This window comes from Perca fluviatilis, chromosome 2, assembly GCF_010015445.1.
Source record: "Perca fluviatilis chromosome 2, GENO_Pfluv_1.0, whole genome shotgun sequence".
Taxonomy (NCBI): domain Eukaryota; kingdom Metazoa; phylum Chordata; class Actinopteri; order Perciformes; family Percidae; genus Perca; species Perca fluviatilis.
In genome coordinates, this window is record NC_053113.1 from 44,064,722 (window position 1) to 44,091,186 (window position 26,465).

Below are 26,465 nucleotides of genomic sequence, written 5' to 3' on the forward strand. Positions count from 1 at the left end.
AAGTTAAATTAAAAAATATTTTTGTTGCATCTCTTTTCGGTGTTATAATTTGTAAACGGCCCTAAGCACTCGTCTTACAGCAGCAACAACAACAGCAGAGAGCAGAAGCCAGCAGGCAAGTGTTATTTACATAAACGTCTGGTGTACTTACAAACTTTCCAATCCATCGTTTTATGAGTACATAACCTATATGTACTAGTGTAGACGTTTGGTATCATTTCGGGCATTATTAGTGGGGTCGCTTACAGATATAAACGGGTCCATTAGCCCCTGCGCTAACCTATTAAGCTGATAACGCTACTCTACGCTAACTCTCCCAATGTTAGACCCAGGTGAAAAAAGCTTCTGGGGGGTGTTTGGCTCGAGGTCATGGTGCAAAGGACCCTATGGTGAAATTACTCCGAACCATCACTTTAAGAAGGTTATGCTTCCATCAACATATTGACTGTGCCACAAGCAGAATAAACACTCTGGACTACTGTTATATGCCATTCAAAAATGGCTATAGAGCTGAATCGTTACCCACGTAAAATCAACAAAACGGCCATCTTGTTGAGGTCAAAGTATGTAAACGAACTACGGTGCATGCCCCCAGTGAGGTCAGGAAATGGTCAAGCCAATCAGAAATCTCACTACAAGACATAGTCTGGATCACGTTCCAGGACACCACAGATGACATCAAAGGATTCACGGAGTCTGTGGTAGATTTAATTTGTAAAACAGAAGCCAACCCAACCCAAAATTACAGTGAAATCATTCACAAATAAACCATGGATTACCAAAACCATGCGGAATGCCATAAACGCATGCACAGCTACCTACAAGATAGGACTGCAGTCTGGAAACATAGACAATTATTAAGCAGCAGCCTACAGTGTAAGAAGAGCAGTAAAGGAGGCAAAAGGGTATTGTAACAAGGTTGACCTGCAATTCCAGGAAGTAAACCCCAGAAGCCGAGAACAAGAACAGGACAAACTAGAATGGCATCAGTTAAAGTCAGGAAATATTGCAAGGCCTGAGCTGCAAGGTCTGCAGTACATAAAAAATGTAAACTTTCCATTTACATTCATTCTAGAAGCATTAATGCATTGTTTTGGGGGTCTAATAGGCCACGCCCATTTCAACGAATCAGTACACCATTGTACTGTGGCTCCAGATCGTACCCTCCAAATTTTGTAAAAAGTCGTTATGTCGTTCATGAGATATAATCTTTTTGTATTTGTGACAATAACCGCATCACTGCAATACCGGCGGTGACGTGATGACATCATCACCGCCATCACCACTTTTTTTGTGTATTTTTTACTTTTTGCTGGCAAAAGTTACAGGAGAACAGATGTTGTGTGATATGAAATATAGCGATAATCCTTGTGTAGTAGTTATCCTCATCGACTGTCTTCTATCCTATATTCAAGAGATTAGGGAGAAAAAAAACTTAAGTTGCTTGTGACAATCAATCAATCAAATTTATTTATAAAGCACTATAAAAGCAACGTTGCACAAGGTGCTGTACAGAAAAAAGTAAAAATAATTTAAAACATTTACAACATCTAACATTTAAAACATAAAACAGTATCACAGTAAAAATAATTGCACAAATGTCAGCCTCTGCTGGGAAATGCCAGGGAAAAAAGGTGGGTTTTAAGAAGAGATTTAAAAGTAGACAGTGAAGAAGTCTGTCTAATAGGCAGAGGTAGCTCATTCCATATTTTTGGAGCTGCCGCAGCAAAAGCACGATCCCCTTTAAGTTTCCGCTTTGTTTTAGGAACACTCAGGCGCAGTTGATCAGCTGACCTGAGTGAGCGGGTTGGAGTGTAGGGGTGAAACAATTCGGACAGGTATGATGGGGCAAGACCATTTAAGGATTTAAACAGAAGTAAATTAATTTTAAATTGGATCCTAAAATATACGGGGAGCCAGTGGAGTGAAGCTAAAACGAGGGTAATGTGCTCATATTTACGTGCCCCCTTTAAGAGACGCACCGCAGCGTTTTGTACCATCTGAAGACGAGCAACAGAAAATATATATATATATATATATATATATATATATATATATATATATATATATATATATATATATAAATAAAATATATATTTTCTGTTGCTCGCCTCAGATGGACAATATATATATTGTACCAATATATTGTGTGTGTATATATATATATATATATATTAGGGCTGTCAATCGATTAAAAAAATTAACTAATTAATCGCACAATTTGCTGTAGTTAATCGCGATTAATCGCGTGTTTAAATTGAGACTGAAGCTTGTAGTAATGGATATTTAAATAATGCTAAATCACTTAACTTTACAAATATGAAGAGAAAACAAACAAGGAAAGGTTCTGCTAAGTTCAGAATGTTTAATATCTTTCAGAACAACAGCAGCAACAATTTGGCTTATTTAGTCCTGCTGAAGGCTGCTGAAACGGCTAAAAACTGTCTGACTTGAGGGCAGATTTTTGTCACCACCCCCAATATTAGCCACATACCTAATATACCATATTCTGAATAATATACAAATATATATATATATATATATATATATATATATATATATATATATATATATATATATATATATATATAGAGAGAGAGAGAGAGAGAGAATATAAATCTAGGCGTACTTAATATCATAAATATTATAATATACATAGTGTTTAATCTGAATGACTAAGCAAAGCACATATATCTAAACACAGAAATGCACATCAATATCAATATCAATGTTACACATTAAACCAGTAACCCAAAACCACAAAGGTGTATGTTGGCCTAAAGTGAAAACATTGAGTGTAGTTTTAGATAGCGACGGCTGTGCACAGCAATCCATTACCAATGTAAAGCGATTGACTACATTTCCCTTCCTGCACCGCAACCAGGAAGTAGCTGGTGTGACAGTGAGACGCACCAATTTCAAACATTTACTGGAATATAGTCACGGATACTATTGAGTCGACAGCGCGTTAAACATCAGACTACAAATAAGGTTTTATCAGCGTGACCAACGTAATACGTTATCAAGCAAACAAATCGCACGACGCACATATCGGCAGCACAGCACGGCGCATGTAGCGAAACAGCAGCTTACCGGTGGCGATCTCTCCTGACGAGACAACATGTCGGAACTAGTACTCGGTCCCGTTTATAGCCCGCGCTCATTCATTTCTGGATTCTAACACATCATCTTTTTTTCTTTTGGGATCTTACTGGTCCATGTTTCAACTCTTGACTGGCCCGTAGGCCTACTTCAATCAGGTAAATCCCTCCTAGAGTAGCGCCGCCTGCTCTTATGGAGACGTATTACGTTTCTCAGCCGCCACATGAAGTAAACAAACACAGCTGCATTAATTTCGTTAATTTCTTTTAACGAGTTAAATATTAAAAAGTTAACGCAAAAATTAACGCGTTAATTTTGACAGCCCTAATATATATATATATATATATAGGGAGTTACAGTAATCCAACCTAGTGGTCACAAAGGTGTGTATTACTGTCTCAAAGTGCTGCCTAGTAAGAATCGGCTTTATTTTGGCTAACTGCCGTAATTGGAAAAAGCCTGCTTTAACCACTGCCCCAATTTGTTTGTCCAGCTTAATATCTGAGTCTATTTTAATCCCTAAATTGGTAATGGTTGGCTTGACATATTGAGCCAAGGGACCCAGATCGACAGAGGGGGTCCCAGTGTGGACACCAAAAACCATCACTTCCGTTTTTGTTTCATTAAAACTTAAAAAGTTAGAAGCCATCCAGCCCTTTATGTCATCCAGGCATTCGAGCAGTGGTCTTAGAGAGTTGCTCTTTTTAAGTGGCACATAGATCTGGCTGTCGTCAGCATAGCAGTGGAATAGAATGCCATGCTTCCTAAGTATGGAACCAAGCGGAAGCAGATAGAGAGAGAAAAGAAGAGGGCCTAAAACAGAGCCCTGTGGGACCCCACACGAGAGAGGAGCAGAGGAGGACACCGAGTCACTACAGCTGACACAGAAAGTGCGACCTTCCAAATAGGACCTGAACCAGCTGAGAGCTACACTCTTTCCCACCCACTGCTCCAAACATGAGATCAGGATTTCATCGTCCACCGTGTCAAATGCAGCAGTTAGATCCAGAAGCACCAAAACAACACAGTCACCAGTGTCAGTAGTTAGAAATATATCATTAAATACCCTTAAAAGAGCAGTTTCTTCTGTAGTGCAAACTGAGTGACAAGTGGATGGACAGTCTATTAAATAGGCTGGGGATTTCTTTTGTGTGTCTGACTATTATGAATTACAGGTAATGTTTAATGTAATACACGGTAGAGAAGGAAAAGACATTTCTCTTTGTTACTGCTCGCTCTTCTTGCTGCTCGCTCTCGGGCCCTGACGTCACTCACTTAAGACACCCTGCCATTCTCGCTCTACTTACGCAACTCGTTAGGGGGCTGTGGTTAACTGCCATACCGCAGTGATACGTTAATCACCGTGGTAAGAAAAAACTATTCCGTCACAGCCCTATTTGTTCCTGATTGGGCACCTAGCTATTTAAACCAGGCGTGCATTTCTCTGCGCCGGTGACAAAGCGATTCTGCTCCTCTTCATTCTACAGCATGGCTCACTCTCTCGCTCTCTCTTTCTCTCTTGCTCCTTGTGTGTGTTTGGTATTCATCCACCAACTACCCCCAGCACCTCTAGCCAGGCCACTCCAAACTGTAAGTGTGTGTGTCTCTCTCTCTCTTTCTTTCTTTCTTTCTGTCTTTCTTTGTGTGTGCCTGATCGTGTGTTTCGCTCTAGACACAGCTGAGAAGTCAAGACAGCCAAAATCACCATAAACGTTTTATTTTGAAATTTGTATCCGGCTGTACTGTGGCCTTCCTGTGTTTGACTGTCTACCTAGCTTGACACATCGTCAAAACGATCGCTGTAGTGCGTGGGCCGGCGTGGCTGCTCCGCTTCCGATCGCAGCTGGTGTGAACTGACAGATTGGGCAACGTGGGCCGAAATGAAAATAGCTCTGCTTCACGACGCTCTGCGACGCTTCCGTGTCCAGTCTGTTTTCGGAGTCAAAATGGCATTGCAATCAAGAAATTTGGTGTTGATAGCTTTTAATTTGGTCGAGATATGCACAAGTTTGTGTTTTTGGCGCTAGCTACAAAAATGTGTTTGTAATTTGCACATTTTTAAACCCAGCAAATTTCTTTTAATAAATTTTATTCAGGGCAATCTGCAGATGCTATATGCCAAATTTCGTGCAGATTGGACGTATGGCCTTTCCCATAATTCGCGATTTGGCGGGGAAAAAGCTCTAGGCGGAAATGGGCATGGCCTAGGTTATGTAATTCAGCTCCATTCAGTTCGGTTTGGGAGTTATATAGAAAAACGTGTTTGTTTTTATATACCCTGAGTACCTGCCGGCAGAAGTGTGTACATTTTTGTGCTTGAGGTCCCTGCAAAAAATGGCACCATGCATTAAAAAAAGAAGTAAAAATCGAGAATCGAATCGTGACCTTATAATCAAAAATGTAATCGAATCGAGGATTTGGAGAATCATGACACCCCTATCGTTTACGGATAAATCAGGTGCCACCAGAGGTTTGGCTGGATGTTCCTCACTTTCCGCTAGGGATGCACCGAATATTCGGCCACCGAAAATTTCCGGCCGAAAATGGCCCAAAAAAAATGTTGTGATGACGCAAACAGAAAACGCGACCTGCAAGTGTGTCAGTACCCGATCCGTTCCACCTGCAAAGCGTCTCCTAAGCAAAGAGGTTGAGACGGACCACGGAGTGAAAACAATGAAAAGTACGCTCTTAGAGTCTGTCAGCACACGTTTCAGTGAGATCTATTCGGATCCTCTGCACTTCATCGCGACTGTACTTGATCCGCGTTATAAAGACCATTACTTGGATTCGGAAATAAAGCAGGGCACGAGAAATGATCCAGGCGGCGATGGATGCGGAGAACCCGCGTGGGAGCGGAGACGAACGGCGCCCAGCGCAGGAGATCAGAGCGCAGAAAAAAAGACTTGTCTCGCTGCACCAGATGAGGGGCATGCACCCTCGTTGTCTGATATGTTAAGTGAAATCCTGCAAGAAAGTGCCTCAATTAATAATAATAATAATAATAATAATAATAATAATAATAATAACAACAACAATAGGTAAGCTATTCTGTTCTTAGGCTACTGTATACTGTATGTGACTATCAGATTGTAGCCATATTTCTGCTAGATATTTTTTTAATTAAACTTTAATATTAATTTATACAATTGCAATGCCTTGATTTTAGTAAAGTTAGTACACAGTCATAGCCATAAATGCAATGGTACTAATAATTGGCTTAATTTCTTTCGGTGTTTCGGTTTTCGGTCTTGGTTTACTCTTTTTTCGGTTTTCGGTTTCGGCCAAGAATTTTCATTTCGGTGCATCACTACTTTCCGCTTTCTTTGTGTTGGCATTCTAAACACCAGTTGGTTCGGAAAACATCCTCCAAGCTAGAACCAACTATCAGCCATTTTAATTCCACAGCTTGACTCCCTACATGTTTCACCAAAACAAGTTCCTCTCGAGGCTATTTTGCAGAGGCACCGGCAAGACATGCCAATAAACCAGAGCACGTATTTCTTCTATCCAGGTAAGTTGTGTGGACTAGCCAGACTTCCTCCGCACTGCTGTGGAGATACGTCTGGCAATGCGAGACTAATGCCAAGGTGCTTTTGTATCTGCTGTTTTTCCAATGTTTACTACCCTTTTCACATAGATCCCTCAATAAATCCTGATGTGTAATACAACAGTGGTGGGACTGATCCTCAGCTCTGTGGTTTGTTCTGTAGGCACCAGGTCCATGAGAAGGAGGAGTTCAAAGCCTTAAAGACCCTCAACATCTTCTACCAAGCAGGAACCTCCAAGACCGGCAATCCAGTGTTCTACTACGTGGCCCGCAGGTAGGACCTGGCCATCCATCTTTCTTTTCTCCCTATTGTCAGGTTGTTGCGTGGTGCCTCTGAGGTTTTTCATAGTACAAAGTAGGGCTTAACCATATTTATTCATTACTAAGCAATGAATAATGGTGGTCGCATCAAGTCTGGTGAAAATATACGTATTTTAAGGGTTTCAGGATTAGGCGCACAAAAATGGCTCTCTAGCGCCCCCTACAAAGTTAAAAAAATTTAACCCCTGCAGTACGTTTAACGTAGACTTACGAATCTTGGTACACATATGTAGCATGTCAAGACGTACAAAAAGGGTCATTGGAGCCATACCCTAAACCCAACAGGTTTAGGGTATGGCCATTTAGGGTATCATATCTGCTTGAAATTTCCCACAATCAACAAGTGTCCAGGCCTGAGGACATCTACAGGCCAATATTGATTTTTGGTGTGAGGTGTCATTGAACTCAGCAGAGAGTTCCTCCTTCAATGGTGATGGTTTGGCCCGCCCCCGATGCTTAAGCCACGCCCCTTTCATAACTGGTGACTCGTTTAAGGTAGATTTTGTGTGAGGTATCATTGAACTCAGCAGATAGTTCCTTCTTCATTGGTGATGGTTTGGCCCACCCCCTATGCTTAAGTCACGCCCCTTTCATAACTGGTGACCCGTTTAAGGTAGAGTCTTGTGTGAGGTATCATTGAACTCAGCAGAGAGTTCCTTCTTCATTGATGATGGTTTGGCCCGCCCCCTAAGCTTAAACCACGCCCCCTTTCATAACTGGTGACCCATTTAAGATAGTTTTGTGTGAGGTATCATTGAACTCAGCTGACAGTTTCTTTTTGATTGGTGATAGTTTAACCCGCCCCCTATGCTGTAACCACGCCCATTTTTAATAACTTATGACCCATTTGATGTTGACCCTTGTGTGAGGTATCATTGAACTCAGCAGAGAGTTCCTTATTCATTGGTGATGGTTTGGCCCACCTCCCTATTCTTAAGCCACTCCCCCTTTCATAACCAGTGACCCGTTTAAGGTAGAGTCTTATGTGAGGTATCAATGAACTCAGCAGAGACTTCCGTTTTCAGTGGTAAAGGTTTACCCCGACCCCTATGCTTTGGCCACACCCCCTCTCACAGCTAATTAACTGTATGACGTAGAGTCTTGTGTGAGGTATCATTGAACTCAGCAGGGAGTTCCCTTTTCATTGTTGACTATTTGCAGTGTCTGAGTGCCACGCAAATGCACGGTCGCAAGGAGCGGCGTCCGCCAGTATACCTGTTGCGCCCAGAGGCGCGAGGGCCCGTTCAGCGCTACTTGCAGCTTTAATTTTGTTTTTGTCTCTGCACTCCAGATACAAATACATTTGTAAAAGCACTTAATGCAACATATACTGTAGATAGACATACAATAATATAACAGTTCTATAATAAATATGGCATTGTTCTTGTACTAGTTGACATTGTATCGTAAGATGTTTCTAATATTTTACCCCTCCTTATATAACATGACAAAATATTAGCCGAACTGTCCTGTTGCGGGGGTGACTGTATGGTACACACAGAATACATAGTATGATAGATTGATATTAGTTTGAGTTCTGCCAAGAAACTTTCAGCTGTACGTCGTTACATGTGCTGAGGTTAGCACAAAAGTGCATTGATTGGTGATGGGTGTACAAGTCAGTCACACTATGGCTAGTCTATAACCACAACGTTCCACTTCCGGGATTGCTCTGGTGCCACATGTCTTTTCGCCGATGTCCGTTTCCTTCTGCTTTCTTTGTTATGGAATTTTAAACTCTGGTCAATTTATGATGACTATGGTTAAATGCTCCTCAGCTCTCTGTATGGTTACTTGAGACAGCTATCTGTCCAATCTGAGTTTTCTCTCGCACGACTAAAACAACTTTTGAACATACACGTTCCACCAAAACAAGTTCCTTCCCGAGGCTATTTTGCAGCAGCTCCGTGCGGAGCTTGCTGTTCATTTTGTATTTTTTTTATTTTATAGCTTAAGAGATGCTTTTAACTTTAATATCCTATTGGAACCTATTTCCTTTTGGGCAGTGTAATAAATAAAATGTTTTTTTTATTAAAATAGTGTATGAAAGTTTCCAGTGGGAAAATGCTACCTCATTCCCTAATGAGGATTTTGTCTGTCTTTGGATTTTTTCTTTGCACTACTGTTGGTTCAAAATAAATGAAACGTTTTTTTTCCTCGCATCGAACCGTGGCTGTTAAATTGCGGCATGAACTTAATAGTGACTTCTGTGTACTGTTACACCCATATAAAATATTGAAAACACCTTTCAATATAATTTTGTCCAATACGATACCATCACAGCTATCTTTACAGCATCATAATCTACTATGGAGTTGTGTCAAACCACTAATCGCTGCATTTGTGAGCACAAAAATTCATTCTTGACTTCAGAAATAGTTACAATCCCAACTCAGGGCCCTATCTTGCACCCAGCGCAATTGCCTTTGTACACCAACGCATGTATCATTCCTATTTTTCACCCGACGCACAGCGGACTTTTCCCTCTACAGACGCACGTCGGTAAATTAGGGAATGAATTGAAGGGGCAGTTCAGCGAAAAGACGAGGCGTGTTCAGGCGCAAACGTTCCCTGATGCTATTTTGCAGTTTCAGAAAACAATTCCACCACTCACCTGGAAAAACCTGGTCTAAAGTCAGTGGCGCTAGTCCAGTGTTTCTCAATGGGGGGCGTTGGAAGCAATATTTTGGAAAGGGGGGCGTTGAGGTGCCCTTTGGGGGCGTTTGTTTGAAAGCTAGTTTAAACCAAATATTCACAATAACAATACATGTTTACACTTAAACTACTTGCAAAAAACAGTTTTCTGCAACATTAAAACCTGCCAGTTCACGGCACTGCAACTGGACGAGACGGTGTATCATTGTTTGGCACAGCTCCGTGCTGCCTTCATGGAAACGGGACATCAGAGCATCGTCTTAAATGAGCTCCGTATTTCAGCGTGAAGATGCGTTTAGAAAAAATAGCAATCACCGCAGGGTGGTGCGACGTCCTGTTGTATTCTTTAACCCCCCCCCCCGCAATGTAGCAGTAGACTTTATATTTCACAGTAACAGTTTTTTGTCAGATCTTTTATAGAACCCAACGTTTCCTACTGTACTTGAAGGCAGCTTCATTTCACAAAGAAAAAGAGAAAAGACACGAGCGAGAGATATCGACTGTGCTTTGTTGTTTGGCAAACATTTAGCTGCTCCCCAGACTCCCGGGCAATTCAGGGCTTGTGTTTGCTGTTTTAAAACTTTCTTATTGAAGCAATAGAGGCAGTGATGTTACTGTTTACTGTACGGGACTATGACACCTCCTCAAAACGCAGCACAATGTGGGGTTGCGTTTCTCCAAACGTTTTTTCCTGCTATTTACTCGCAAGACAGGCGATAGCAAACCTCTTCTAACCTAGCCTAGACTCTTCTAACTTATACCAAAGAATTTCTAATATAGACCGGCTTTGCTTATACTTTGCTTATACTCTTCTAAGCATCAACAAAAGGGCTCTCACTAACTTTCAAAGGTTGTAAACTTATTTCCATACGGCAGTAGGTGTCGTTCTTCAAGTCGTTTGTCATCACCAAAATGAAAACCTTTTTTCTGTGTGTGTGTGCGTGCGTGTGCGGTGTGTAATCCTGCTTTTACCCCTTGATAAGTGCAAGCTTGTTTTCCGTTGGAACAATTCGATTAGAGATTTAGATTTGAATGTTAAATTGCTAGATGTTTCTGATTGGCTACTGTTAGTGTTTGTAGTAGTATTAATAATAATAATAATAATAATACTTATATAATATTTTATTTAAAGCGCCTTTCATGACACCCAAGGTCACTTCACAACCAAAAAAGGACATTCAAATTATAGTCATCTTCTAAAGGTGCTGAGGTTCACACCATGCAGCAGGCGTTTTGATAATACCTAATTATAGTTTGAATGTTACATATCTAGTAGTTCTGATTGGCTGCTGTTATTTAATTTGAATGTCAAATTGTTGCATTTAAAAAAAAAACTGTAAATATTGCTATTCACATGGCTTTTTTGATACCTGGGAAACTAATACATGTGTTGTTTGTCATTCAATTATTTGATTTATTGATTATTTTTGATAACAATAGTAACAACAATAATAGGCCTTTAATAGGGCATAATCATTAATATTCGGGGCAATTAGCCTACATAATATTTGATGGGGGGCGTTAGGGACCTGGATAATGCATAGGGGGGCGCTGGCACAAAAAAGGTTGAGAACCACTGCGCTAGTCTAAAGTCAGTAGCGCGTAATTCAGATGCTATTTTAGGGGCGCAAGCTTGGCCATAATGTAGCGTGCGCAAAACACGCATACACCTTGCTTCCCTCATCTACATGGACGAGGCAGTTCCCATTTTTGCAAACCATACATAATTACAAGGAAAAATATTACTGAAAATGCGCTTCAAGTGTTTGGATAGATCAGGAGGCACTTTACAGTACAGTCCTCAAAAAGTCACAGCATTCTTTGTGGCTTGTTGTGTTTTACACAACATTTCCATGAATCATGGATGTGTTGATGACATAAATGAGGAAATATTACAGGACTTAAAGTGATGGTTCGGAGTAATTTCACCCTAGGGTCCTTTGCACCATGACCTCGAGCCAAACACTCCCCCAGAAGCTTTTTTCACCTGGGTCGAACATTGGGAGAGTTAGCATAGAGTAGCGTTATCAGCTGAATAGCTTAGCGCAGGGGCTAATGGACCCACGTTTGTATCTCGTAAGTTACCCACTAATAATGCCCGACGTCTACAGTAGTACAAATAGGTTATGCACTCATAAAACGATGGATTGGAAAGTGTGTAAGTACACCAGAAGTTTATGAACACTTGCCTGCTCTCTTCTTCTAGCTGCTGCTGCTACCTGCAGTTAGACGGGTGCTTAGGGCCGTCTACAAATTACAACACTGAAAAGAGATACAACAAAAATATTTATTAATTTAATGATTAAATACGGTAATGTCTCCAAACTTCAATTATTCCTTGTCTCCTGCTAGTTATACTACAGCACTAACTTTAAAAAAAAGTTACATTAAAAAATATTTTTGTTGCATCTCTTTTCGGTGTTGAAATTTGTAGACGGCCCTAAGCACTCGTCTACGGAGCCCCCCTGGTCCCACTTTGTCAAGAAAATTATTTATAACTATCTTGTGGCCTCAAGATAGTATCTCGTGGCCTCAAGATACTATCTCGTGGCCTCAAGATAGTATCTCGTGGCCTCAAGATACTATCTTGAGGCCTCAAGATAGTGTAGAGATGAAGTGTAGTGCAATACTTCACATTCTGTGCAATATTCTCTGTTTTAATATTCAGTGTGCAATATAGTTATTTACTAGTACTGTTCATCACAATTCTGTTAATACAGTAATGTAAATCTTGTAGGCTGCATATCCATAGTCCTTTATAATTCTTCATATTTTATAGCCTATATTTATACTTTTTACATGTGTATACAGGGCTCCACACTAACTTTTTGCCTTGGTTGCACTGGTGTGCCTAACTTTTTTTATTTAGGTGCACCAGCACAAAATTTAGGCGCACCCAAATTTTTCCTCGCATCGCCGTAACGCTGAATGGCGATACACGATATATAGCTCTGTATTTTTTTACAAAGTGAGCTAAATGTTCAGTTTTAAGTCAAAGCCACTTTTCACAAGCTCTTTTATTAAAACAGATTGTGATTAAAATAAAATGCAAAGACAGGGTTTTCTTTACCAGTTTGAAAATATACAGCTGCAACACATGTAAATGAAAGTTATCTAAAATAAATAGCCTGAGAAAGCTCCTTCATAAGCTTTCAACAACAATAACAGACTGATTAAAAGAGAGAGAGGACGCCCGGAAAGCTCAGTTGGTAAATATAGAGGTTTGACTCCGACCTGCAGCCCTTTCCTATATGACAGGCATGAAAATGGGTCAGGGGTGAAAAAGGTGAGAAGGATATTACCCCTCTAGCGGGATCCGGGGGCATGCCCCCCCCCCCAAGAAAATTTTAAATATTCCATATTTTAAAGCATCAATCTGATGCATTTTGAGATGCATTTTTTGCCAACCAACAGTGTAATATTTCAATATGCACTCATTAAAGTTAATTTGACTGGCAAAACAGTTAAAGTCCTTCTGACATTACACAATAATAAAAGTCATAATTTTTAAAGACTAAAAAGTTTTGGATACATTTGTACTTCTTCCAACCATATATTAAATAAAGAGTCAATGTGGATTTACATATTGCAATAATATCATAATCCTAAAATGAATCATTGTGAAAACTAAAATTTACTACTTTCGGCCGGTCATCATCAAAAAGCAAATTAGTACATTCATGATTTTGTCCATGCTGATATTAGCTGCTTTATTTACAATTATTAAAAACGTGGCATTGTTTATCTTTTCATATAGCTAGAAGTCTAAACTCTGGGACAAGGCCGTTATGTTTAAATACCTGCCATGCTGAGTCCAAACAGACAGCTTTATCAAGGCAGTTTGGGCTTCAGATAGCTTTTACAAATCATGATCTGCTATGAACGTGCACACTCGTATTGTTTGTATCACGGTCGGTCAGTAAAAGAACAGTCGCAGTCTTAACGGTAGCGGTCGTTGCCGGTAACGTACTCGTATTACAGAGTGCACGGACCGAAGCTTTGTGACTAGCATCTAATGACTAGCAAGCCCTGTCTTACCGCTGCCGCCGTCTTCCTTGAACATGCGCTGCAGAAGGTTGGTGGAAGTTCGATGATTGGTCAAATCCATAGACAGTATTAAAACAAAAGCGCATTAAAACAAATCCCATGTGGACTTTTTAATTTATTTATTTTTCTAAAATAGTCATACGGCACCAGGCCCGAGTACTTACACCCCCTCCCCCCTTAAACATTTTCTCATCAAATCTACACGGATTAATGTAGGTCACCTATTTTGGTTTCAAAACGGCGAATTTTGCCAAAAGGTGAGTGATTTTCATGTCTGTACATGTCATCCCCCCACTCTCTCTCCCCTTTCATGTCTTCAGCTTTCCTATCAAAATAAAGGCCGAAATCTTAAAAAAAAAAAAAAAAGAACGACCGAAAGGGGGAGTGCGATGGACTGAAGCGTATGCTAGGCTACTCAGAGAGTGAAGGCTGACTCATTAGCGGCGTTGCACCAGTCTTGTGTAGGCTATGAAATGTCTGTATCGTCACTGCGCTGCATTTTTATGAACTATGATCCAGCATGCTCCGTCTTACACGCTATTACTCAACGAACTGAAGTTAGTTTAATAATGTGTTTTTCGCCGTGGCTGCCGCAGTAACAGAGTTATCAGCGGAAACACTGGTACCAATCCCTCTCATACTTAACAATATACAGCTGTGTTAATAACAATTAAAACTGTAGACAAATGTCGGGAGTTTGGACCGGCCGTGTCTCTCCATGTTGCAGGTGAGCCGGCCGGTGTGTGAGTGAATGGGGGCGGGGCTGCGCGGAGGAGAGATCCAAATCCAAACACAGGCACGGCTTTCCAGAAGGAATGGGTCATGTAACGACCAAATTGGTCGCACTCTCGAGCCCTGATATATGTCACAAAGTGAAGCCAGGCAGCCAGAGTTTTCTTATGTTGTATATAGTGTGGTGTTCGGGTGTTTTATTTTGTATATAGTGTGGTGTTTTGGTTTGCCTGGCACAGAACTGAAGACTCCTCCCAGCTGTGGATGTTTGGAGGATCGGCGCGTTGGCGTTGTGCGAGTGCGATTTGGGCAAAAATAGAAAATCTGATTTCAACCAGTCTATAGAGAAAGGGACTACAGTCTTTACCCTTTTCTGTTTGAGGGAGGGGGGAAGAGGGCCAGCAGCACGTATCGTCCACTCTGCTTTTCCCGTTCGGGCCACAACGCCAACGCGCCGATCTGCCAAACATCCACAGCTGTCCTCCGGCTCCGCTGTCCTGCCCGTCTGTCTGTGCTCCGTCCCCAACGTTTCTTTTTCGCTCTCTATCCACTCCTCTTTCCTCCTTGTGTCTCAGCCATTCATTATCAAAATGTGGAGCGCTTTCCGTGTTCCTCCAGCATCTCTCCTGATGAGATCTGCCTCAGGTGCGCTGGGAGGAGTCTTCAGTTCTGTGCCAGGCAAACCAAAACACCACAGGGTAACTTACGAGATACAAACGTGGGTCCATTAGCCCCTGCGTTAAGCTATTCAGCTGATAACGCTACTCTCCGCCAACTCTCCCAATTTGCGACCCAGGTGAAAAAAGCTTCTGGGGGGGTGTTTGGCTCGAGGTCATGGTGCAAAGGACCTTAGGGTGAAATTACTCCGAACCATCACTTTAAGGAGACGTGATGTTGAACTACGGTGGGATTGGACACTTGAGGGTCCGGGAATGGCAATGCACGATGTGCTCCTGATGGAGCGGGTGGACAGAGATGGAGTTGGGGGAGGAGGAAGGGGCACAACAGGAGCTGGTGGTGCGTTTGGAGGCCCACACTCCATGGCTGCAGCAATCCTCTCCAGACTTGAGGAGATGCGCCCGAGAGGCCGCAGCAACATCGCCACCCGGACAAGACATTTATTACTTTGCAGCATCCCGGACAGCTCCCGTTGGCGTTCGCCAGGCAGATCCACCGTCATAATAGCAATCCGCCATGGAACAAGCGCGCCTGCTCTTAAAGGGAATGTGAGATGACGCTCTGATTGGTTATTTTCACGTTACGCCCAAACCACACCTAGCTACTTCAGACTAACCCATTTTAGATTTGCGTCGGGCGCAAGACTCATTTATCCCGCCGGTATAATAGTAACAGCGCCAGAGATCCGCCCACAAAGCTACTTGGGTTTTGCGTTTCATACTTGCGTTTCAGATCGTTAAAATAGGGCCCTCAGTGTCAACTGATATTCAATCAAGATTTTTGGCCCCATCCCAATCTTAGTCCTATTATTTTCCCCATACCGAGTCGGATACAATACTTGACCTAAATGTTGATTAAATATGAATGTAACACATTGAAGAACTAGCTGTAGCTACTAAATCTGACATTTTTCACGAGCTACTTGATCTAAATACTGAAGGTGCTTATGCAAAAATATAATGCTTATATGCTTCAAATCATCTGATATGAATACAAGTTTAAATGGAGAATGTGACTCCTTAAACTGACGTGATACAATCAGCTACATTGTTCAACTAGAGCAGACGTCTCACCCCCAATTTCCACCGGTTACGGAACGTCTGCAGATCCGCTCCGGAATGGCGGTGGAGTCATTAAGTTTCCATTAAAGTCAATGTGTGTATTTCCACTGACTGCAGAACGGGTGCGTTCCGACTCCGGCACAGCTCCGGCAATCCGCAGCCCTCCGGAGCAGATACGCAGAGCTTTACTTTTTAACGGCAGATAGTGTGGGAAAGGAAGTCGAGCACAGAAACAAAATAAAACATCTAGTTAATTTTCTAAATAAAATACACCGTGCTCACGGCGGATCCTATTTCTCTGCACTATACCTTGAAAACACAGCACAGAGTTGTTTCCCATCTACTCCTCTGGATGGAAACTAACTGTTGTTGGTTTTGTGGTTCTATTCTACGTGAATTTGCAAGATCTCGTGGGTCCTCGTGACTTCAGCTGTCAGTCATGGCCGCAGCAGTTACGCAACAAATCCGGACCTGGTGGGTATTGACAGACGGCGGAGCACGGAGCCGACACGCAGCGGAGCTGGTCCGCAGACGTTCTGCATTCGGTGGAAATCCCCAGTTACTCTGTTAAAGTTGTTGGAACTACAGATTAGTCCACTCTGATTCTACATTGAAGCTTCTTCCCTCCAAAATGATCTTACTGTCATACAAACCAACAACCGCCAAACAACAAAGTTTCATTTAAGCCTGTTCTCAGGTTGCTCACATAATTAACATGAATTAACATGAATTAAAAACCCAGTCTTGTGTATTTTTCCATACAGAGAACAAAAGGAAAACAAACTTGAGATCAAAGTGTGACACTTAGGGTTGGATAGCCCCATTCAGCCATATCAAACACCTTTTCGGCATCAAGAGAAACAAGCAGGGCCCCCATTACCTCTTTTATTTCCTCTATAGTTAAATCCACATCAAGGAGTTCTCTTTGCTCTTCTGTCAGTTTTGGAAGCCCTACTGGCTCTATTAAGGAACAAATTGTATTTGTTTATAATGAACATTATTGCATTGCAACGGTTCTCCATATCTTCTACTTTTTCCCACACCAGATCCATCTTTTTCTTGCTATCTGGTGGATAAGCTTGCCCTTCTTTCTTGGGTTCTCCACCTCCTTCTCGACCTCATCTATTCTGGTGATTAAGGTGGAAAGTTTTGTCTCCCTTGAAACAATAGACCGGCAAATTTCCTTCAGACCCTCTAAGTTGGCAAGATCTTCGCCGGCGCTGCAAAAATGTAACCGATGTCTGCCAGCCATGTTTTAAGACTGTTACCTGTCGGCTCCACGTGCAGCACCGCCATCTTGGTCTTGCATAGCTTCAGTTCTACCCGAGCGCAAATTCTTCTTAATATCCCCACATGTCCTTGACTTTGCCATTAGACATTCTTAGCTTCTACAATGTTTTTCCTCCAAGCTGAGCACAAATGTCCCTGGTTATGGATCTTTAAAAGAGAAATGTAGAAAAACAGGATATGAGGATATACAGGATAGGATATGTTTGTTAAAGTATGACGCCTGTAAATGACAAAGAAATGCACTAAAATTGCAGTTAATTTAAAATGGCTGACTTCCTGTTGAGTTTAGGGTACACCCCCAAGAGGCTTTGTTTTACATTTCAACATGTTACCAAATTGTTGCTACAAATATAAACTTTTACTTTGAAAAGAACTTCCTCTCTTATGACATAACATTACAACTCACCTGGCCATTCACAATCTTCAAAATAAAGCATCAGCAAGCAACATAAAGGTCTTAAGGCTTTCCTGAACACTTTTGAGGTGGACCTGGTCAACCCACTAGGAAGAGGACATCAAAGTATAACGACTAACTTCATGTTACCAATAGAAGGCGCTATGACTATAACTCAATATTAGTATGTTGATGTCCTCAGGCCAGGACTCTTATCAAGCATGAAGAGTTTGGTGCAGATTGGACAATGTACAGTTTAGTTACAAACCACTTCCTGGTGGGGCAACATGGAAATTTGCTGACTTGCCACACCCACATCTTATGACAGAAAATGAAAAGCTTCTCAATTTAGCTTTGCCAAGGTCTTTAGATTGTACTGAACAATTTTAAATCAATCGGGTTAAATCTGTAGGAGGAGTACATTAAAGCACAGCCCCTGAAAATGGTCAAAATCTTTCTGTTGGGTTTAGTGGATGTCTCCAAAATGCCTTTTTTGTAAGTCTGGATATGATACATACTGTATGCCTACCCAATTCCACATGCTAGATAAGAGTCCAGGCCTGAAGACATCTACATGCATACATATTGAGTCCCAGTCATAGCCAACTGACAACTGGAAGTCAGCCTTATGTCATGAAGATAATCCGATTTACATGAAATTTACATTGTGGGCTACACATGGTATACAGCAACATGACATATAATTAGTGTGTGTTCTCTAGTGCCATATAGTGGGCTGAGGAAGTGTTACAACATGTTTAATCATTCCAGTGCCACAAACTCCACCCAGCAAATAATGTCTAACGTTTGCGTGCAGTGTCAGATGGTAAGGAAATCTACAACTGCATCAACTGGTGTCCCGCTAGCACCCCCGACGTGCCGCAAGTGGCGCAGGCCATTCATCCCTGCAGCTTTAATTTGCTATTTTTTGTCAAGTTTCAACTACAGACAGGAACACCTATAATCAGTCCATGAATTCCTATTGTTTGTTTGTGTAGATTTTCTTAGACTGACTACTCACTAATCAGCAGGACCAAATGTAGCATAGGCATCACTGTTAAGAAAAAAGCATAGAGTAGAGCAGTCCATCAGTGTGCAAGCATTACTGAGATAGGAGCATTAATAGTAGCACTCCAGTTGAACCATGTATTCAGATATTTTGATTAGTTTTGTCATGTAGGGGTATACAGTTCATCTGTTTGTGTAGGACTTTGAAATACATTGTCATGGTGTTAGTTGAAAACATGACACACTTGATAGTGACAAAAGTAAGCAACAGTCAAAACAGTTTTTTGCAAGAGAAATGAAGGAGACTTAATAGTTATACATTCATTGTCCGAAATACTCCATTAAGTACTGTAGTGTATTCTTTATCTACTCAAGGTGGTTCAGAAAGTGTTAAATGCGGTCATCATAGCTAAAATAGTCAGGGTGATAGTTTGTTGAATGTCGATTAGGAGTCTGTGACATTTATTCCTTGAGTTAGCAGCTTTGGGCTTCTGTGTTGAAGACAGTGGGCTTGCTGTTGTTTGTGTGTGTGTGGAAAAACTGTCAAAGTTTGTGGGAGATGTCCAGACAAACAGCCTGTGGTCCCCAGACTCATTCACTCCTCTTTTGTCCTGATATATTCCTGTCTCAAAAAGAGCCGATTTTGCCTGGTAACTAGATGTGACCTCTGCAATCCTTGCAGGTGATTGACCGTCATGCCCTTCAACTCTGCTGTTAACCCAAAGTGGTATCTCTGTGAACAGCGCAGAGTGCCACTCCCTCCCTGGCGTTGCCTGATGGGTTTGCCCACAAATAGGTCTTGTATAACAGGGGCAACCTAAGATGGTGGCCCGGGTCTGCTCAGCCCATGTCAAGAGCTTTGTTATGTTTTCTTCTTCTTCACAAGCCCAGGGGTTATCCCCAAGAGTCAGCACCTCCAGCCCCACCAGCTTATCAAATATCCCTTTAGACAACAAGGAGAAGCGATTAGCATGCAAAAAGAACTTAGCCAGCTTTGGCAGCCGATCCAAAGAGCCAGGCAGGATCTGCATGAGATAGTTATGTGACAAATCAATGCTCTCCAAGTTGTGCGGCAAATTCGTGGGCACCGTCCAAAACTTGTTGTGACTGAGATTGAGAGCTTGGAGATTTGCCAGCGTGTTGTTGATGAAGACCACTCTCTCCAGCTCATTGTCCGACAGGTCCAGTACTTTCAGGTTCCAGTGGTAAGCTGTGTCGCTTTTGTCCAGCAAGCGTAGATGGTTGCCTGCCGCTCTGATGTCCCACAGAGACCGCGGCAGGGCGGGGGGCAGGGTCTCCAGGCGGTTGTAGGACAGGTCCAGGGTTCGCAGGTGGGCATAGTGGGTGAGCTGGCTTTCCAGACCCTGCAAGCTGTCAGAAGAGTAATATAAAAAAAAAAAATCACACATTTGCTTTTATTCTTGACACTGCTGACATTTTGTTAAGAGAGCACCTATAAAATGACATGAGGAAACCGATTTTATTTCCAGCCTAATCATAGCAGGAGATAATCTCAGAATTTTTTCATTGCCCTCTCCTGGTTCTTTCTCCCGTATTTCTCCTGCTTTATGGCACATTTTCACACTTTCTTTCCCTTTTTGTTATCACTACCTGTTTCTGGCATTGTACAGCATGTTTAAGCATACACGCTGTAGGAATCTAACCCTTTTGTTTATTTAAATTCTTTAAAATTCAACAGAATGCAGAAAAACAAGTGTCTGAAACTCAAATATTTTTGTGAGAGGACCCCCAGACCCCAAGCTTTGGTTTCAACATCCTCCCTATTTTTAAGGTCTTAAGGTTGGCAAGTATGACTTAAAGTGCTTCCCCACTACAGTATATTAGTAATCCTCCTGACACTTCACATTGCAAGTGTGAAAGCATTTGATGAGAAGGTGAGCTGCTCTCTTCCCTTTTATTTAGTCATGTTAGAGGTTTAGACAGGTCTATATTTGGGATAGCTTCATATTTGTAACAGTCAGGTCCTGCATGCTGCAACCTTCAGAGCACCACAGTATTATTCTGAGTCAATATAGCTAGCTTGCAAATACTCATTAGGCAGTGTTCAAACTAAATAAATACAAGAAAGAGTACTAAAAATGTCCCCAAAGATGTTGTTAGGGAGGCAAGGAAGGACTGCAAATTCAGTCCTTCCTTGCTGTTGGTTGCTTAAAATCATTAAAAGTGTAGTTTTTTTTTTAAACCTGACACTGTTTTACTATCCACACAATGGACAAATATGTCTTCTTTCAAACCTTAACCTTTTTTTTAGATTTTTGGGGACCTGCTTTATGGTTGCAGAACTAACTTGGTACCTTCTTTTACCTCTTACATGCACAGAAATTGAAGTGCAGGTCTATAACCAAATTACATTGCAGAGATGTAGCTGCTTACCTATTGAAAGAGAGGTTGAGAAAGTGGATGTTGTGCTGCAGACCAGGCGGTAGCTTGGTTAGACCACGTGAGGAGCAGTCCACCACACGATGTCCCCTGCTGCAGGAGCACACAGTGGGGCAGATAGACAGCACCCAACCTCCTAGGAGCCCACACAGCAGCAGGAGGAACAGGCAGAGCAGAGAGGCAGAGCAGACAGGCATGGCTGGGGCTCTAAAGAATGAGAGAAGTGTTAAATAGTATAGGCATTTTGAATGAATTGTTGAAGATGATGAAGAATGGTGGAAAAGTTAAGGGTTAACATTGTTAAATGTTTAATGTATTTTGTTTTCCACATGTATTATGAAAACTCCAATGTTACAGATTGGTTCATTGAAATTCTGCCTGTTCTCAGTGTTAAGAGTCCTATTTTGATACATTGATACTATGAAACTGGTTTTATAAGGGTGCTAGTAATTCTGAGTGCCAACCAGCTTGAAGCTCTGCCAGTGGGACTGTAGCTCAGAGTGCTGCAGTGAGACTCAGTTCATTAAGGGTGATACAGTAACTGTGTCCGCAAATGCAGATGTTCTGATCTAAAGACTACAGGTCCTTGTGTGTTTTTGTTCTTTTTTAAGAGGACTGTGGGACATGTTAACACGTTACACTCTTTCAAATGTGTTCCGGGAAATTTCCGCACGCCATTGCATTATTCGGTTGATGATGGCAGCTGATGCTCTCTGTGTGCTTGTGCCATCAATCAATTCGACTTTGTGTTTTGTTTGAATGCTGTAATATTTAATTTGTCAATGTCTCCATGCAATACTAAAAGGATAAATCTGCCTAGTGACAGAGCAGGGAGTAGTTTCCTCATGAGCCAACACAACATTACACTGTAGTTTACTGCATTAATAAGATTCTAAATAAAATGGCTCAGATGAAAGTGGGTCGTATGTCCTTTTTTCCCCATTTCAAATTACTCACCTCATGCTCTCTAGTGTTGGTCTGTCATCTCTCCTTTTCTCCTGTCCTCTCCTCCAGCTGTTTTTCCCTTTGTGCTTTATTGGTTGCTGTTGGAAGGTACTGGTCTCAACCTCTTTTCTCTGGCTGTTATGGATGTTGTAATGTGGCACTAAACATGCTGCCTGCAAGTGCCCGTACTGTTCACCGCTCTGCAGGCTCCCAATGCAGCCGGAGGTTTAGGTAAAGGGAAGGAGAGATGCATAGGGAGAGAGAGAGACGGAGAGAATTGCAGCAGCTAGGCGGCCCAATCTGGTGCTGATGAGGTAAGCAAGAGTGTGTGTGTGTGTGTGTGTGTGTGTGTGTGTGTGTGCTGACAATGGAATGCTTTACAGCAGCGAGAGAGGGAGAAGGCTCTAGTGCCCGTTTGGAACGAGGCGATTACTTGGCTGTGTTGTCGGGGTTGGGGGTGCGTGCCCTTTGAAATGCGTGTCTGTTCGGAGTGGACTCATTGCTTGGCCCCAAATAACCTTTAAGGACAGTCATACATGTGTACATACAAAGACAGAGATTTCTTCCTTTAGAGTTGTATGCTATAGTATTATGCTGCTACAGCGCCACCTATTGCACTGAATGCTTGCTCTTGGGGGAATTATTGGAATTGTTGGGTCTTTGTAAATTATAGAGTGTGGTCTAGACCTATTCTATCTGTAAAGTGTCTTGAGTTAACTCTTGTTATGAATTGATACTATAAATAAATTGAATTGAATATTGACCAAATGGCACCAAATTTGTCATGGTCACTCAGATTTGACATTTTCTGTAATGTAAGCCCTGCCCACAGCATTTGAGCGAACTGTGAGGCACATAACAAAACTGTATGGAATATCAAAAATCAGACTTTTTCCAGCTTGGTCCAGAGATGTTCTGTACCAAATGTGTAAATGGACTGTATTTATATAGCGCATTTCTATTCTTAATGACTACTCAAAGCGCTTTTACATAGTGCAGTCACCATTCAACCACATTCATACACTGTGGGTGAGGCTGCCATACAAGGTGCCACCTGCTCATCAGATAAACATTCACACACAGAATGTGTGAACACACAGCATTGGGAGCAACCACATGAGGCTGCAGGGCCAAGGATCAAACCACCAACCAATTGATAGGCAAATGCTCTACCACCTGAGCCACAACCGCCCAAATTTGGTGATGATTGCTCAAAATCTGTAGGATAATTGGTGGAAAAAACTAGTTTGAGACACAAATTGGCGTGGATAGATTTGCCTGGACCCCAGCAAGGGGTTGTTTCTAAGTTTCAAAAGTTATAGGCCAAAAGGTAAAGTTCATTGTTAAGGGCCACCATCTGGCCAAATTGCTCCACATTTGACACTGCACTCCCTTGAGTTTCCAGCAATACACCAACCAAGTGTGAAACAGATCGGGCGAACGGTTCTCGAGATATGCAAAGGACAGACAGCTGGACATTGCTTTATAGTTAGACTAGTGCAGTGACTGTTAAAAACGTTCCTGTACATAATTAAAATTTGCCCCACCTTTAGTACATTATTGCATTTCTTTCCGACTGGAGGGATTTTTGCAGTTCCTAGAACATAAAATTCCTAGAACCCTTTTTTTCTCATGTTCAGACTGGACCAATTTGGGGATTTTTAAATTCCTCTGGCAATTCTTGTAACTCTTTCAGCTCCTACTTCAGGGCAGGGTCTTTTCGTTGTTCCCTTTTCAGCATAGGAACCTAGGTCAACGAGGGTCGGGTTTCTGGTACAGACAGACCAACAACGGGACAATTTTAAAAAAATTTCGCCATCTTATTCATCACTAAATTCACTTCTGACAATGTTTTAGGCGAGAGATGAACGGTTTAGATTTTGAATATAGGCATTCTTGCAAAAATGTATGCCGAATTGACAATATGCTTCAAAGTTTTCGGAGTTGAGAAGCGCTATGAAGTGAGGCGACAGCCAGTCATGCTCAGAGACCCTGCTGTAAGCTGGAGGTCTCTCAGAATAAAAATAAGAGGCTTTTATTTCGCCGTTGACGGTTCGTTTGTTTAAATATCACAACACATGTCCATCATAAGGTTAACGGGAACCTGTGGTTAACTGTCTTTTCGGAGTTAAACTCCACAAGCGTGGACACACACACACACACACACAGTCACACACACGTCCACAGCGCAGCAGGCAGAGGCGGGGGAGAGAGAGAGATACCCGTTTCTCTTTGGGAGACTTGTTTAAATTATGACAAATATGCTATATACATTAGATTTAGTTCATACTTTTTTTGGTGTATTTGTTTTCTTATTTTAACGCTATAAAGACCGTTGCTGTGCTTGCATCACTCCCTTACCCCTCCTATAATCCCTATGGCCACTTGGCCAGTGTGAATGCAGCTTAGAAGTGGACTTTTCCTATAACTACGTTCCTGTTCCCGTACTTGGTCGGAAAGCGGCTAATATATATGATTAAATGGGCCATTCTTTTTGTGATTAACAATTTTTTATTTTTCAACGAAATACAAAACATGCAACTGGCACCCCTTCATTCTTCCATCCCCTTGAAATAATCAGTCTGGCTATCATTAAACTAGTCTGGACCCAACTTCTTATGTGCTTATCCATCCCGTTTAGGATTGACCCATCGCCCAGAATAAATAATCTTGGGCTGAATGGAACCTGGGTCCCTGCAATCTGACATAGGTTATCATGTATCCCAGTCCAAAATTCCTGGACCTTATCACAGGACCATAGGACATGAAGTAATTGGCCGTCCTCTGTCTTACATTTCCAACAATTTGGTGTGTCTTTTAGACCAATTCTAAACAATCTGGAGGGAGTCCAATAGAAGCGATGCATAATCTTGAACTGATTGAGGCGCACCCTCACATCGCGTGACATAGTTTTAATATTCCTACCGATTCTGTCCCAGTCCTCATCATCCAGTATAATACTCAGATTCCTTTCCCATGTCTTTTTAAAGGCTGTCCGGCCATCCCACAGGTTCTGCATATGCATAAGCAATAGTTTTGTATTATATATCTACTAGTACCTGGACTAAAGCAGTTATAATGGATATTTTTATAATTCCAATGTGTGAAATGACAGTGTCAAAATAATGTGACAGTGTGAACATTAATGAACCTTCAGAGAATTATCACCTGAATTTGCAGCTTTCTTCATAGTGCGTTTCAGCTCATTGTTTTGCTGTCCAGCACACAATGTGAGTTGTGGTCACTCTCACTGCTCTCCTAGCACTGTTTTCTGCTACAACTGTGTTTCTCAACTGGGGCGTTCAAAGATGATGGGGGGCATTGGAAGTAATATTTTGGAAAGGGGGGCATTGAGGTGCCCTTGGGGGGCGTTTGTTTGAAAGCTGGTTTAAACCAAAGATTCACAATAGCAATACATGTTTACACTTAAACTACTAAAAAATAAGTGGTCTGCAACGTTAAAAGCTGCCAGTTTACAGCACTGCAACTGGACTAACTTTTCTGTGCTTCTGTCAGCTCCGTGCTGCCTTCATGGAAACGGGACGTAAGAGCATCATCTTAAATGAGCACTGTAGCTACTACGTGAAGCTGCGTTCAGATAATAAAAAAAAAAGCAATCGCCGCGATGTCCTGTTGTATTATTTAACCCCCCCCCCAATGTATCACAAGTAGACTTTATATTTCACAGTAACAGTTTTTCGTCAGATGGTTTATAGAACGCAATGTTTCCTACTGTACCTGAATGCAGCTTCATTTCACGGAGAAAGATTGAAAGAAAAGAGACATGCGAGAGATATCAACTGTGCTTTGTTGTTTGGCAAACAGTCAGCTGTTCCACAAACTCCCGGCCAGTTCAGGGCTTGTGTTTGGTGTTTTAAAACTGTCTTATGGAAGCGATAGAGGCAGTGATGTCACTGTTTACTGTACAGGACTCTCACACCTCCTCAAAACACAGTGCGATGTGGGGTTGCGTTTTCTCCAAACGTTTTTTTCTGCTATTTACTCGCAAGACAGGCGATAGCAAACCTATACTCTTCTAAGCATAAAAAAACGGCTCTCACTAACTTTGAAAGGTTGTAAACTTATTTCCATTCGGCAGTAGGTGTCGTTCTTCAAGTCGTTTGTCATCACCAAAATACTTTTCTGTGTGTGTGTGTGTGTGTGTGTGTAATCCTTCTGCTTTTACCCCTTGATAAGTGCCAGCTTGTTTTCCGTTGGAACAATTCGAGTTTAGATTTGAATGAAAAATAGATTTGAATGTTAAATTGCTATCTGTTTCTGATTG

The 26,465-nt window shown here is 41.8% G+C and overlaps 2 protein-coding genes across 8 annotated transcripts in view; one reads left to right on the forward strand and one right to left on the reverse strand.

Annotated features, from left to right (window-relative positions):
- Positions 1-26,465, forward strand: part of nf1a (neurofibromin 1a) — a 393,989-nt gene that overhangs the window by 238,153 nt on the left and 129,371 nt on the right. For all 7 annotated transcript variants that reach the window (XM_039824923.1, XM_039824958.1, XM_039824930.1 and 4 more), the window contains one exon: positions 6,813-6,923. In XM_039824923.1, coding sequence (XP_039680857.1) covers positions 6,813-6,923 — 111 coding nt within the window. The remainder of the gene's footprint in view (positions 1-6,812; positions 6,924-26,465) is intronic.
- Positions 18,364-22,530, reverse strand: omgb (oligodendrocyte myelin glycoprotein b). Its single transcript, XM_039824982.1, has 3 exons — positions 22,193-22,530; positions 21,230-21,442; positions 18,364-20,206 (listed from the first exon to the last, which is right to left on the reverse strand). The coding sequence occupies exons 1-3, from the start codon at positions 22,195-22,197 to the stop codon at positions 19,216-19,218; spliced, it is 1,209 nt and encodes a 402-aa protein (XP_039680916.1). The 5' UTR covers positions 22,198-22,530; the 3' UTR covers positions 18,364-19,215.